Source organism: Ranitomeya variabilis, chromosome 4 (genome assembly GCF_051348905.1).
Source record: "Ranitomeya variabilis isolate aRanVar5 chromosome 4, aRanVar5.hap1, whole genome shotgun sequence".
Classification (NCBI taxonomy): Eukaryota; Metazoa; Chordata; class Amphibia; order Anura; family Dendrobatidae; genus Ranitomeya; species Ranitomeya variabilis.
The window spans coordinates 64,190,071-64,205,208 of NC_135235.1; the positions used below are offsets into that span (position 1 = coordinate 64,190,071).

The 15,138-nt window shown below is 44.0% G+C and overlaps 1 protein-coding gene across 9 annotated transcripts in view; it reads right to left on the bottom strand.

The window, feature by feature from the left end:
* BTRC (beta-transducin repeat containing E3 ubiquitin protein ligase) overlaps positions 1 to 15,138 on the bottom strand; it is a 344,864-nt gene that overhangs the window by 143,164 nt on the left and 186,562 nt on the right. For all 9 annotated transcript variants that reach the window (XM_077258617.1, XM_077258618.1, XM_077258621.1 and 6 more), the window contains one exon: positions 4,745 to 4,834. In XM_077258617.1, the coding sequence (XP_077114732.1) occupies positions 4,745 to 4,834 (90 nt within the window). The remainder of the gene's footprint in view (positions 1 to 4,744; positions 4,835 to 15,138) is intronic.

The following is a 15,138-nucleotide window of genomic DNA, read 5'->3' on the forward strand; positions in this document are numbered from 1 at the left end:
ATTTCTAAACATTTGATATGTTTTAAAGAAATTAAAATGCTCATTTGTGGAATTTGCAGCATTAGGAGGTCACATTCACTGAACAAAAAAGCTATTTAACTCCAAAACATCCTAACAGGCCAAGTTACATGTTAACATAGGAGCCTTCATTGATATCATCTTCACAATTCTTGCATCCATTGAACTTGTGAGTTTTTGGAGAGTTTCTGCTTGTATTTCTTTGCATGAAGTCAGAATCGCCTCCCAGAGCTGCTGTTTTGATGTGAACTGCCTCCCACCCTCATAGATCTTTTGCTTGATGATACTCCAAAGGTTCTCTATAGGGTTGAGGTCAGGGGAAGATGGTGGCCACACCATGAGTTTATCTCCTTTTATGCCCATAGCAGCCAATGACTCAGAGGTATACTTTGCCGCATGAGATGGTGCATGGCCATGCATGAAAATGATTTTGCTCCTGAAGGCACATTTCTGCTTTTTATACCATGGAAGAAAGTTGTCAGTCAGAAACTATATACTTTGCAGAGGTCATTTTCATCAGGAACCTTAAAGGGCCCTACCAGCTGTTTCCCCATGATTCTGGCCCAAAACATGACTCCTCCACCTCATTGCTGACGTCGCAGCCTTGTTGGGACATGGTGGCCATCCACCAACCATCCACTACTCCATCCAGGGTTGCTCGACACACATCAGTAAACAAGACTGTTTGAAAATTAGTTTTCATGTATGTCTGGGCCCACTGCAACCGTTTCTACTTGTGAACACTCTTTAGGGGTGGCCAAATAGTAGGTTTATGCACCACAAGAAGCCTTTGAAGGATCCTACACCTTGAGATTTGAGGGACTCCAGAGGCACCAGCAGCTTCAAATAACTGGTGCTTTGTAATGGTATTTTGGCAGCTGCTCTCTTAATCAAATGAATTTGTCTGGCAGAAACATTCCTCATTATGCCTTTATCTGCATGAACTCTGTCTGCGCTCTGTTTTAGTCACAAATCTCTTCACAGTATGATGATCACTCTTAAGTTTTCGTGAAATATCTAATGTTTTCATGCCTTGTCCAAGGCCTTGCACTATTTAACACTTTTCAGCAGCAGAAAGATCCTTTTTATTTTACATATTGTTTGAAACCTGTGGCCTGCTTAATAATGTGGAACATCATTTTTAAGTAGTTTTCCTTTAATTTCAATCACTTGGAAAAATAATTATCACGTGTTTAAGATTGATTTCAGTGATCTATTGAGCCCTGAGACACAATACCATCCACAAGTTTATTTGAAAAGCGAAACAATTAAATCTTTATGACACTTAAATGCAATTTGCATAATAATTTGGAACGCAGTGTACTACGTGGCCTGTGTTATATACTGTGTGGCCTGTGTTATATACTACGTCGCTGTGCTATATACTACTTGGGGTGTGTTATCTACTATGTGGCTGTGCAATATACTACATGGGCTGTGTTATACACTACGTGGGCTGTGCTATATACTACGTGGCCTGTGTTATATACTACATGGGCTGTGTTATATACTACGTGGGCTGTGCTATATACTACGTGGGCCGTGCTATATACTACATACATATTCTAGAATACCCGATGCATTAGAATTGGGCCACCATCTAGTCCAATTTAATAATCTGGTAATTACCAGGTCCCAACGGACCCTGCGGCGTCTCCTGCAACAGTTGACGTAGATAAGCAGAAGAGAAACTTACAAACAAAAGGGGGGAAAAGGAACAGATGTAACGCTGATTGTTTTGTATTTCAATTTCCTTCAATGTTTGTAGTGATATTTACAATATAAAGTGGGATTATTCCCCCACTCAGGCGTCGCTCTGGCATTAGTAGGACTCCACTCAATGATCCATGTATTCCACTGTGTTTTTTAGTCTCCTCGGTACTAGAGAGAAGACGTCGGCGTTCAGTCTCACAAGACAGACCATCTGCATGGAAGAAGCAACGTTAAACGCTCCCATACATCTGAGGATCGCACAAGCCGAAAAATAGCTGCTTTTAAGACAGAATCCAAACGTTTACAACATGTTTTCCCCTTTAATTGCCTGTAATTGCTGGTACAGCAAAGTGCTACAGTCGTGGCGTGGTTACGCAGCTCACGCTCGCTCGTAATTCTTGTAGAAAGTGTTTACTATCACTTATGAGAAAAGGACTCGGCAATCATTAAACAGCATGGCTCTCCTCACGCCACGATCATACTGCTTCAGCATAATCGCAACTGAAATATCTTCTGTCCTGTAGATATAATTCTCGCATCTAAACAACCGCACGATTAAAATTCATTAAGTGCATATTGGAAGAGGGCAAGGAACGTCGGAGCACGGGACGCGCACACATAGGCACCAATTAATGTCTTACTACATAAAAGTCAAGTACAGACCCTAAACATAGTCCTGGTCATCAGATTGGAATATTTAATGTGTCTTAAAAAGGGTTGTCCTGCCTTGGGGTGCAACTCTGCAGTCATCCATGTGATAAATGTGATCCCAAATGATATGTAAGATGTTCCCAACAAAAGAATCAACTTAACCCACAAAAAAACAAACCAAAAAAAATCAAGTCCCCACTTGGGTCTGTCATCACGTTACTGGTAGCACAAAGGCTCTGGAAAAGCGAAAGGCCCTCACCTCCCCAAATCGTCACAACACATGTAGATAAAATTCCCCAAGGGGTATAATTTCCAAAATGGGGTCACTCGCTCTTCCAGCACTTAGGGGTTCTGCATCTTGAGTCGGCAAACTATTCTAGAAAATTCTGCGCTCCAGGATACCTCCTGTATAACAGTACAGCTTAGCCATAAAGCGAGAGAAAGACGGAGCGCCATTTACTAATAGTGATCTGTCCCTCCAGTGTCTCTCCGCATGGCTGAGCAGTACTGTACAGACACATTTGGGGTATTTCTACCTTCAGCAGAAATTGTGGGACAATTTTTGGAGCCATTTTTACCCTTTCCCTGTGTGAAGATGTAACATTTTGGGCTAAAACTATTTTGGTGGTAAAAATGTGATTATTTTTTTCTTCATTGCCCAATGGTATAAAATTCTATGACGCACCTGTGGTGTCAATATGATCACTGCACCCCTACATGAAGTCATTGAGAGGTATAGTTTGTAAAATGAGGTCTCTTAAGGGGGATTCTGCAGTTCTGGCACCTCAGGGGCTCTGCCAATGTGACATATCAACCTCAAACCAGTCCATCAAAATGTGAACTCCAATATGGTGCTGCTTCACTTCTGAGCTTTGTACTGTGCCCACAAATATGTGTGTCCATTTTTTTCTGTTACACTTGCAAAAATAAAAAGTTTGGGGTCTAAAGCAAAATTTGTGTGTAAAAAAGTTCAGATTTTTTTCCTTACACATTCAAGAAATTCTCGTGAAGCACCTGAAGGGTTAATAAACTTCTTGAATGTGGTTTTGCGCACCTTGAGGGGTGCAGTTTTTAGAATGGTGTCACTTTTGGGTATTTTCTGTCACAGAGGCCCCTCAAAGTGACTTCAAATGTGAGGTGGTCCCTAAATAAATGTTTTTCTGAATGTTGTTGGAAAAATGAGAAATCGCTGGTCAACTTTTCACCCTTATAACTCCCTAACAAAAAAAAATAATAATTCAAACACTGTGCTGATGTAAAGTAGACATGTGGGAAATGTTATTTATTAACTATTTTGTGCGATTTAACTCTCTGATTTAAGGGCATAAAAATTAAGTTTGAAAATTGCCAAATTTTTGCCAAATCTCCATTTTCTTCACAAATTTAAGTCATATCGAAGAAATTTTACCACTATCATAAAGTACAATATGTCATGAAAAAAACCAAACCGTCTCAGAATTAGTGGGATACGTTGATGCGTTCCAGAGCTATAACCTCATAAAGTGACAGAGGTCAGAATATTAAAATATGAAGGTGAAAACCGGCATAATCTGCAGATATGGGGATAATCCGCAGGCTAATAATGTTACTAACCTGCCCGGTGCCGGCACGTAGCCAAACGCTGTGCGTTACAAAGTTAACTTTATTCTCCCTGGCAGCATTCAGTTTCTGTTATGGGGGCGAATGATGCTGGGGAGAATAAAGTTAATTTTCTCCCCGCAGAGATTGGCTATGTACCAGTGCCGGGCAGGTTAGTAACACTATGAACATGCAGGTTAACTGCATATCTGCAGATTAATAGCGTTGTTTTCCGGTGGCAGGTTCCCTTTAAAGGGCGTGTCTCTTCAGATCATCTGGCAGCACTCATTGGACAAGGTCAGTGTGTAAGGGACACCCCCCCAAACTGGCAACAACCAATTGTCAACTAATTTACATATTTCCATATCTTGTGTATGACCCTACACACGATGGCACCAACATTAGAAATGGTACATGGTTCCGTTTATCGGTTTCAGGGTCTTTGACGGGGGAACCTCCTACTTTGCACTGAAGAGGGGCAAGAACCCTGAAACCGCTCTTTGCAAATGGAGATTCTAGTCATGTACCAAGACTCTTTAAAGGATTGATCTTGTCCTACAAGTTAAGAGATAGATGGCGACCACTTTGCAGCATAACGAAGGTGAATAGGGTCACACTGCAACCTTAAGGGTACCATGTTCCTTACCATGGACAGGAAGTAACACGTTTGGGTCCAATTCTAATTAGTTCAGTGATTGAGAAGTTTGTGTGATGTCAGGGAAGATATCAAAAGCGTAAGTATAATTTAACAATTAAATAGCGGGGGGAAAAAAGGCGGACTTACTTTCACTACACAACTTTCTGTCTTCATGGCCAGTCCAGATAAGCACATGGTTTCTTGGTTTAAGCACAATCTGGCACAGCTTTTGTATGTCTGGGGAAAAAAAGAATGTAGAGTCAGGTATTACAATACAGCAAATGGGGGGCGTTCAGAAGAAACCCCTCTAAACCTTTGTATATAGTGATACATGGCATCAGTGGCGTATACAAGCCCGTATGTACTCCACAATAACAGTGCGAGCTTAGGAGGAAGAAGTTCCGGTAGTTCCTAACCAGTATGTCTGCAATGGCGGTGCACCGGATCATCACCCGCTAAGTGCATGGATTATCATTAAAGTAAAAAAGGCAGCACACTACAGCGCTGAAACATGCAAACATGAAAACTGAACTGCATTACTGCACTAGAAATATGAAAAATGAGAGCGTTTAGCGCATAAAAATGGCCAATTTTATGTGTACCTGGTAGCCACTTTACGGCATCTCTCTTATACCAGGTCCTATGCTTCCTTTCCTCGCTGAGAATAAACGTCTCCATGTGAATGGGTACCTGTGAAAACCTCTTCTTAGACTACATTCTCTCTCTCTGTGGAGGGGTATTGGACCTGCTGCAATTAAAACACCTGTGACTAGGAGGCGGAGTGCTCGGTCAGAAGGCTAAAGAATACATTTGAAAAAACTGACAGTCACATCCAAACGGAGAGAGAGAATGTAGTCTAAGAAGAGGTTTTCACAGGTACCCATTCACATGGAGACGTTTATTCTCAGCGAGGAAAGGAAGCATAGGACCTGGTATAAGAGAGATGCCGTAAAGTGGCTACCAGGTACACATAAAATTGGCCATTTTTATGCGCTAAACGCTCTCATTTTTCATATTTCTAGTGCAGTAATGCAGTTCAGTTTTCATGTTTGCATGTTTCAGCGCTGCAGTGTGCAGCCTTTTTTACTTGACTGTATATGAGTTGGTTACTCTAGCTTCAGCACCTGTTCACATTTAGTCTATGTTTGGATGTGACGGTCAGTTTTTTCAAATGGATTATCATTAGTCACTGGCTGGAATATATCTGGGAGGTTTATCTTTGGTCTTCTGGAAAACCTCTTGCCAGGATTCTCCCGATTATTGACCGCCCGGACAGACTACATTCCTGCACCGCTGGCGTGAACTGTGCACACCTTGCCTACGAGACCGGCCACCTCTAAGACTGCTAAGGAGGCCGGCTACTTAGGGACAAAATCAGAAACTATAGAATGAATAATCCTTCTTGAGAAAAGATGATTTTCAGTAAGAGGTAAATTGCAAAATTGATTGTTTTTACAAGCACTTTACAATTTTATCCATTTAATAACAGACAGCCCCTTAACCATACACATACTGGGGCGATTCACTCGCTACTTTACACAGGAAAATTGCGGAAACTTCTAATAGAGACGGTCGACCGTCCTGAAATTTGGACAGTACATACTCTGGTTCATAAAAAGGGAGAGTGCAATGAACCTCAGAGACGACGAGTATCCTCACGCTGAGTGGTCTCGCCCACTTGTCGCCCCACCGGTCATCGCCACGAGATAGCCTTCCTGCGCGCCGGTGGTTTAACTGGTGCTTGCATTTGGAATTATGGCCGATAACCTAGCCAGCGTCTGGTTCATGTTCCCCGTGGTTTGGGCAGCAAGAAACCGATAAGGATCCAGTTAAGTAACATCTCCATACTCAATGCCACTTTTGAGATCATTTCCGAGTAATAATTCCACCAAACCCATTTCCACAAGAACATGCACCTTCACGTTGGCTGAAAACGGTGTATTAATTTCAGAGTCTCGGACAGACCTCTGGGGCCACAAACCTCCAAGGTTACAAAATTGGACAGGTAACATTCATTCCTTGGGAAACATTCGGGCTGACAGATGAACTGACAAAAATGTAACGTCTAGGGTTTAGTTTGCTAAAATGGACCACAACCACGTCCAGCCCCCCAAAAAATCCAGAAGACTTGTGTAGGAAAGAGGGGCTCAGAGTCCTGGTAATACAGTCCTGAAACGGTGCATAAAGACCATATCCAGGGCACACACGAGGCACGGACCCCATAAACGCAGGGTCTCAGCTGGGGACTTCTCTGGTCCCAGGCCTATTCCACATGGAGGGAAAAGAGGTGCAGGAGTGACCGTCTCGGCAGCACCAGTAGGTGATCCAAAAACTACATTTAATAGATATTGAACTTCCCATTTAGTCACTTAGCATCTCCCCCCCACAAAAAAAAACAAAAACCAGGGAGTGTTGTTGTGTTACAACCTAATATCATAGTCATAAAGTATAACAAATTATAACAAACAGGAACTAGCGCATCCAGGAGTTATTCCAAGCAACGAGTTAGGGAGTCGGGGAATGCTGGCCAGACGCCCATCTTCCTTGTGCTGCAGACTTTCATCATGAGAAGCCTTGTTATTATTATACCGGACACATCCCGGGCACCAGGAGGCTCACAGATGGATTTAAAGCTTAAAGGCGTAGTCCCATCTCCAAGATCCTATCCAATATTAGCAAATAACTCCAATTAGAAATGTAGTATAGTTCTTCTGATTTGCTGTGTCGCTTACCCCCTGTGCAGGGCATTGCAGTGGCTTAGGTATCCATGGTTACAACCACTCGTACAGTGACCGTTAGGTTGTTAGTGGCTGTAACTTTGGATTACCGCAACGCCCTGCACATGAGGAAAGTGACACAGGAAATTAGAAGAACTATACTACATTTCTAATTGGAGCTATTTGCTCATATTATTATTATATTTACTATATACTGGAAAAGAATTATGGAGACGGGAATACCCCTTTAACATCTGCTACCTAAGCACCTAGTCCTCCATATATTTGTAGCTACTGGGAGGAACTATCTAGATATTTTCTAAGACAACTCAGAGCAAAACAAATAAATATTCTGTCTCATTTTACACTAGATGGGCTTAAAACGTCTCAAACTTATGTCACTGCTTTGCTTATTTTGTGGCAGAATTTTGATGCAATTTTAGCACACGGTCTTTCACCCAAGCCACGCCCTCTTTCAAGCAAACCACTCCCATTTGACATATAGGTCACGCCTGTCTTGAGAACAGCAGAAAAAGAGTCTAGAGCACTTACTAAGTGTACGCTTGTTTTTTTGTTTGTTTTTTTATGTATATTGCAAAGGAACTTTTGTGCATTTAGCATAGTCAATCTCCCCAGTTTCCAAAGTGAATGTCCACCCTAGGACAACATTGCAGCCTCTCCTTAAATTCTCATACAATTGTGTGTATTCACTGCTTATTCTTCTTGTTACAAAATGCCCAAATTCAGAGCCAAAGATAAATGTTACAACTTCTTATGTCCACCACCAGAGGGAGCTCACACACTCACTGCACACTGCTCATACCTTGCAGACAATGCGCAGGAAGCTCCTAACCTGTGTCTGCTGGTGGCCGCAGGTAAGACTTGGGTTAAATGGTCCCTGCACATAAAATATCGCCTATAGTGCCTGCCACTAGTGTCTCCCCAATGTGTACGTTGTAATAGTAAGGTATACTACTACAAAGAGTAAATTGTAATAGTCTGCCCTATCTGTAGGTGAGTGCAATAAGTCTCTAGCAGCAGGGATATGGAGACAGCAGGGGTGGGCTTTGGTCTCGGGAAGTGGGAGCAGGTCTCCGTCTCATTGCATGTGTTCTGTTCTTACAGAAAGCTTGGCTTTCGATTCAGGACAGAGAATCCACTGAACAACGGCAGGAGTAGGTTATGCTGAGAAAAGAAATGAACCTCCAGCACCTATAGTGCTGGCAGAAAGCCAATCGAGATGAACCACCCACTGAGGAAAAATAAAAAAGTAGTATGGGAAAAAAGGGCAGTTCCGGGACATATTAGACTGGTATGTACAAGAAGTGTCACACTGCTATACGGCATGATGACAGCAAGACCTTGCTTTTCTACAGGGAGTCTGAAGGACTGGATCACCGGAAAATAACATTTTTCACCTACATGGGTCATGGAGCTTTGATAACAGCGATGAAGGGACCAATACAATGACATATTGATCACCATCAGCCAGATCAGAAGTTTGGATAATCGTTTAGGAATGGTCCATTCTTCTACCAGATCGTTCATATAACCCCGCATTTCTGGGTTACTTCCCCTTTAACTGGAGCTAATGGAACAACTTGTAAAAATAAAGGCAAGCCATTCGTGCTGCAGCCTCCTTGTCAGCCACAAAGGATGGGCTCGGGGTCCGGTATGCTAACAAACACAAATACCCATCTCATATAATGACTTTGGCCCAGACGCCGATAATTTTGAATGCGTTTTCAATTTTCGCAGCGCTGCTGGGGTAAAAACATTGCCGAGCTTTATTTTATTTTTATTTATTTTTTCGTCCTTTTACAATAGGTTCAATGACACAAGATTATCAAACACAGTAATGGCTAATCAATAGAGGGTTTACTTGTCACGGGAAACATATAACACACTAAAAGCAATTGATCACTTCAGCCTCACTCATTTACTAGGAGACAAAGGAAAAGACGCCAGAACCACGGGAAGACGAGGCGAGACGTCCGCACACTGATCATACACTGCACACATCCATTACACATGCTGGACACAGACTGTATGGACCAAAGGATAGGGACGTCCGCACACAGATCATACACTGTACACATCCATTACACATGCTGGACACAGACTGTATGGACCAAGGGATAGGGACGTACACACACAGATCATACACTGCACACATCCATTATACATGCTGGACATAGACTGTATGGACCAATGTATAGGGACGACGCACACAGATCATACACTGTACACATCCATTATACACGCTGGCCATAGACTGTATGGATCAAAGGATAGGGACGTACGCACACACCACATACACTGCACACATCCATTATACATGATGGATACAGTCAGACTGTATGGACCAATGTATAGGGACGTACGCAGACAGATCATACACTGCACACATGCATTATACATGCTGGACAGACTGTATGGACCAAAGGATAGGGACGTACGCACACAGATCATACACTGCACACATCCATTATACATGCTGGACATAGACTGTATGGACCAAGGGATAGGGACGTACGCACACTGATCAAGAGACGCTCTCACAAATCACTTAACCATCTGCTCACTCTTTCTATCCTCCTTCTCCTAGTCGCTGGAGACATCTCTCCAAACCCCGGCCCCCCATGTTATAGCCAGTCAAACCTCCCAATTGCTACACCCAGAAACCCCTCTAACCTTGTTAATATTCCATGCATGCCTTCTGTCTCTTTCAATTGTGCCCTTTGGAATTCTCGCTCTGTGTGTAATAAACTCTCCTTCATTCATGACTTCTTCCTTTCTAACTCTCTTAATCTCCTGGCTCTTACTGAAACCTGGATCCAGCAGTCAGACACCACCGCTGCTGCTGCTCTCTCCTTTGGTGGACTACACTTTTCTCATACCCCAAGATCAGACAACAGAACAGGTGGAGGCGTTGGTCTGCTCCTTTCACCCAAATGTACCTTCCAAGTTATCCCCCAAGTACCCTCACTTGTATTCCCTTCCTTTGAGGTCCATGCTGTCAGACTCTACGTCCCACTCTCCATGCGAGTGGCGGTGGTGTATCGTCCTCCCGGCCACTCTCATCAGTTCCTGGATCATTTTGCCACCTGGCTTCCACACTTTCTCTCCTGTGACACCCCCACCCTCATCATGGGTGATTTCAACATCCCCATTGCTTCTCCCCTCTCCCCATCTGCTTCTCACCTTTTATCTCTAACCTCCTCTTTCGTCCTCTCGCAGCATACTAACTCTCCAACGCATGAAGATGGAAACTTTCTTGACTTGGTCTTCTCCCGGCTTTGCTCACTGGATGATTTCACAAACTCCCCTCTCCCGCTCTCTGACCACAACCTTCTTTCATTCCCTATCAAGAACTGCCATCCCGCTCAGGTCACCCCCACTTTCCACACTTATAGAAACATACAGGCCATTAACACCCAGAAACTTATGAAGAACTTGCAGTCCTCATTGGCCCCAATCTTCTCCATCTCATGTCCTGATTCTGCACTGAACCATTACAATGAAACCCTGCAAAGTGCCCTGGATGAAGCTGCACCTCATATACATAGAACAACTCGACACAGACGGCGACAACCGTGGCACACGCTGCAAACACGTTTCCTGCAGCAGTTCTCCAGGTGCGCCGAAAGTCTGTGGAGAAAATCTAATCTACCCGAAGATTTCATCCATTATAAGTTCATGCTAAAAACATACAACTCTGCCCTTCACCTCTCCAAACAAACCTATTTCAACACCCTCATCACCTCACTGTCCAATAACCCTAAACGTCTCTTCGACACTTTCCAGTCCCTACTCAACCCAAGAGAGCAGGCCCCAACCACAGATCTCCACGCTGACGATCTGGCCAATTACTTCAAAGAAAAAATTGTCCACAATCGACAGCAAATCATCTCCCAATCTCTTCATACCATGCACTGTCCTCCCTCCCCCACTGCATCAAGTTCACTCTCTGACTTTGAACCAGTTACAGAAGAAGAAGTAAGCAGGCTCCTTGCATCTTCTCGCCCGACCACTTGCACCAGTGACCCCATTCCGTCACATCTCCTCCAGTCCCTTTCCCCGGCTGTCACCTCTCACCTAACAAAAATATTCAACCTTTCCTTCACTTCCGGTATTTTTCACTCCTCATTTAAGCATGCCATCATACATCCATTCGACACTGTGGATCATCAGCTCCTCCTCACTATGCTCCGCTCCATCGGCCTCAAGGACACCGTTCTCTCTTGGTTCTCCTCCTATCTCTCTGACCGATCCTTCACTGTATATTTTGCTGGTTCCTCCTCCTCTCTCACCTTCCCCTTACTGTTGGGGTTCCTCAAGGATCAGTCCTAGGCCCCCTCCTCTTCTCTTTGTATACTGCCCCTATTGGACAAACAATCAGTAGATTTGGTTTCCAGTACCATCTCTATGCTGACGACACCCAATTATACACCTCTTCTCCTGCTTTCACGTCGACCTTCTTAGAAAACACCAGTGATTGTCTTACCGCTCTCTCTAACATCATGTCCTCCCTCTATCTCAAACTGAACCTGTCAAAAACTGAACTCCTCGTGTTCTCTCCCTCTACTAACCTACCTTTGCCTGACATTGCCATCTCCGTGTGCGGTTCCACCATTACTCCAAAGCAACATGCCCGCTGCCTTGGGGTCATCCTTGATTCCAAGCTTTCATTCACCCCCCACCTCCGATCACTGGCTCGCTCTTCTTATCTGCATCTCAAAAACATTTCTAGAATTCGCCCTTTTCTTACTTTCGACTCTGCAAAAACTCTTACTGTCTCACTTATTCATTCTCGTCTGGACTATTGTAACTCTCTACTAATCGGCCTCCCTCTTACCAAACTCTCCCCGCTCCAATCTGTCCTGAATGCTGCTGCCAGGATCATATTCCTCACCAACCGTTACACCGATGCCTCTACCTTGTGCCAGTCATTACACTGGCTACCCATCCACTCCAGAATCCAGTACAAAACTACTACCCTCATCCACAAAGCACTCCATGGCTCAGCACCACCCTACATCTCCTCTCTGGTCTCAGTCTACCACCCTAACCGTGCCCTCCGCTCCGCTAATGACCTCAGGTTAGCATCCTCAATAATCAGAACCTCCCACTCCCGTCTCCAAGACTTTACACGTGCTGCGCCGATTCTTTGGAATGCACTACCCAGGTTAATACGATTAATCCCCACAGTTTTAAGCGTGCCCTAAAAACGCATTTGTTCAGACTGGCCTACCGCCTCAACGCATTAACCTAACTATCCCTGTGTGGCCTATTAAAAAAAAAAAACATAATCAGGTTCCTCGCATCATGTTCTCATACACTTTATGCAGTTAATAGCCCTCTGTGTCTGTACTGCTACATACTTAGGCTGATAACTGGTTCATGCAGCTTTACATGAACATCCGAGCCTTACACTATGGCTGGTCCAAATAACTAAAGCAATTGTTACCATCCACCTCTCGTGTCTCCCCTTTTCCTCATAGTTTGTAAGCTTGCGAGCAGGGCCCTTATTCCTCCTGGTATCTGTTTTGAACTGTGATTTCTGTTATGCTGTAATGTCTATTGTCTGTACAAGTCCCCTCTATAAGTTGTAAAGCGCTGCGGAATATGTTGGCGGTATATAAATAAAAATTATTATTATTATCATACACTGCACACATCCATTATACATGATGGACAGACTGTATGGACCAAAGGATAGGGACGTACGCACACAGATCATACACTGTACACATCCATTATACATGCTGGATACAGTCAGACTGTATGGAACAAAGGATAGGGACGTACGCGCACAGATCATACACTGCACACATCCATTATACATGCTGGACAGACTGTATGGACCAAAGGATAGGGACGTACGCACACTGATCATACACTGTACACATCCATTGTACATGCTGGACATAGACTATATGGACCAAAGGATAGGGAAGGCCGCACATAAAACATCCCACCCCAAATCCACACATCTCAATAAGGGGCTGGTCCCCACACCGCGTCCATGACACTTCCTGCTCGTCTGGGGAAGTTTTCTACAAGGTTTTGGAGGAGTTTGAGGTTTTTTGCGGTCAGATACGTCTAGGGGAGAGGGCCGGGCTCATAATATCCATTCATGTCCATACCATGTTGGATGGCGTTGAGGTCCAGACCAGTCACGATCTTCTACCCCAAATTCACCCAACCTTGTCTTTATGGACTACGTGAATTGGGAACATAGCGAACAGAAAAAGGGTCTTTCCCAACTGTTCCTTCAAAAGGTGGAAGCTACAACTGTCCAAAATGTCTTGTGATGAAGCATTAAGATTTCCCTTCAGGGGGCGAGACCCTCAGTTCCAGTTTAGAACAAACCTCTCCACCTCCAAACTCTAGGTGGCACAGCCAGGCAGGTAACGTTCTCCTGATGTTCCCCAGAATCATCCATCAGATGCCAGCGAGAGAAGTGTGATCCGTCACTGCACAGAACACGATACTACTGCATTAGAGTCCGATGCTTTACACCACTTGGCATTGTGCTTGGTGATGTAAGGCTGCATGCAGCTGCTCGGCCATGAAAACTCCCGGCAGGGGCGCAGTGTTTGCTATGAGATTTAGACTCTGCAGTTATGGAGTCAGCAGAGGGTCACTGACTTTTCTGCCCTCTGCTTCTAAGCACTCGGTGACCCCACACTGTAACTTTGAGTGGTCTCCACTTCATGGCTGAGATGCTGCTGCGCCTTCCACTTCTGAATAATATCACTCACAGGGGACGGGGCAAGATTTAGGAGGGAAGAAATGTCATGAACGGACTTGTTACACCCAATCTTGCACACACATTAGTAAAAGGCAGACGGCACGGCGAGGGGCCCAATGTCACACACTGGGGGCAATGGGACTGGGTGAAAAACCCAAACTCATTGATTGGAGAGTGCGATATGTTTGTGGATAGAAGGGATAGAGAACATTACTTACATGAAGGAACAATCCCATATTTTGGAGTTTATTCTTTGGAGATATCCCAGAGAGCAAATGTGAACAAATAATAACTGTAATTTAAAAGGGAGGACGGAGGGGGGGAGGCTGTAATGGGGAACAAAGCCCTGTGCTTTGTGTAATTGGTTTCTATAGTTATTGTTCCCTTAGATATAATAATTGCCAACAGCCTGTAAAAAGTCAAAGAAAAATATTTGCTTGATTACGCTTTTAATTAGGTGCAATACCTCAAAGCAACCCGTAGGTGGCGATGTGTCATTTGTGGTTAAAACTAGAGCCTGAAAAGCAGCGGCCCCAGCAGCAGCAGCACAGCCTGTGGGAGGCAGGGCTCCGGGGGACGCAGGAACGTCGCTACAGCTTTATTTCTTAGGCCATCAAATTTATTATTGCATTGGTATTTTTCCCAGTGACTTATCAAGTTGTTTTTTATTACCATTTTAGATAAAAATTATTTTTACTTTTAAAGGTCTGTAAAAAGGAATTTATAGATATTATATTATTAAATATGGAAAAGTGACACAAAAATAAAAGTTTCAGAACTACTCCCTTTTTAAGCCCTTTTGCCAAGTATAACGTATCATCTCCTAAACACAGCAGCTGTGTAGACCCTTTGGGTTGGTAAGGCGAGGCTTGCTTTCTTCTTTATTATTATTTTTTAATAAAAAGAGGTCTGAGGATCTCATTTCGGTACCTAGTGGCAGTCAGGCTACCTCTGGCGAGCACATGGAGGGCTGTGCGGCCCTCCAAAGAAATGCCACCCCACACCATTACTGACCCACTGCCAAACCGGTCATGCTGAAGGATGTGGCAGGCAGCAGATCGCTCTCC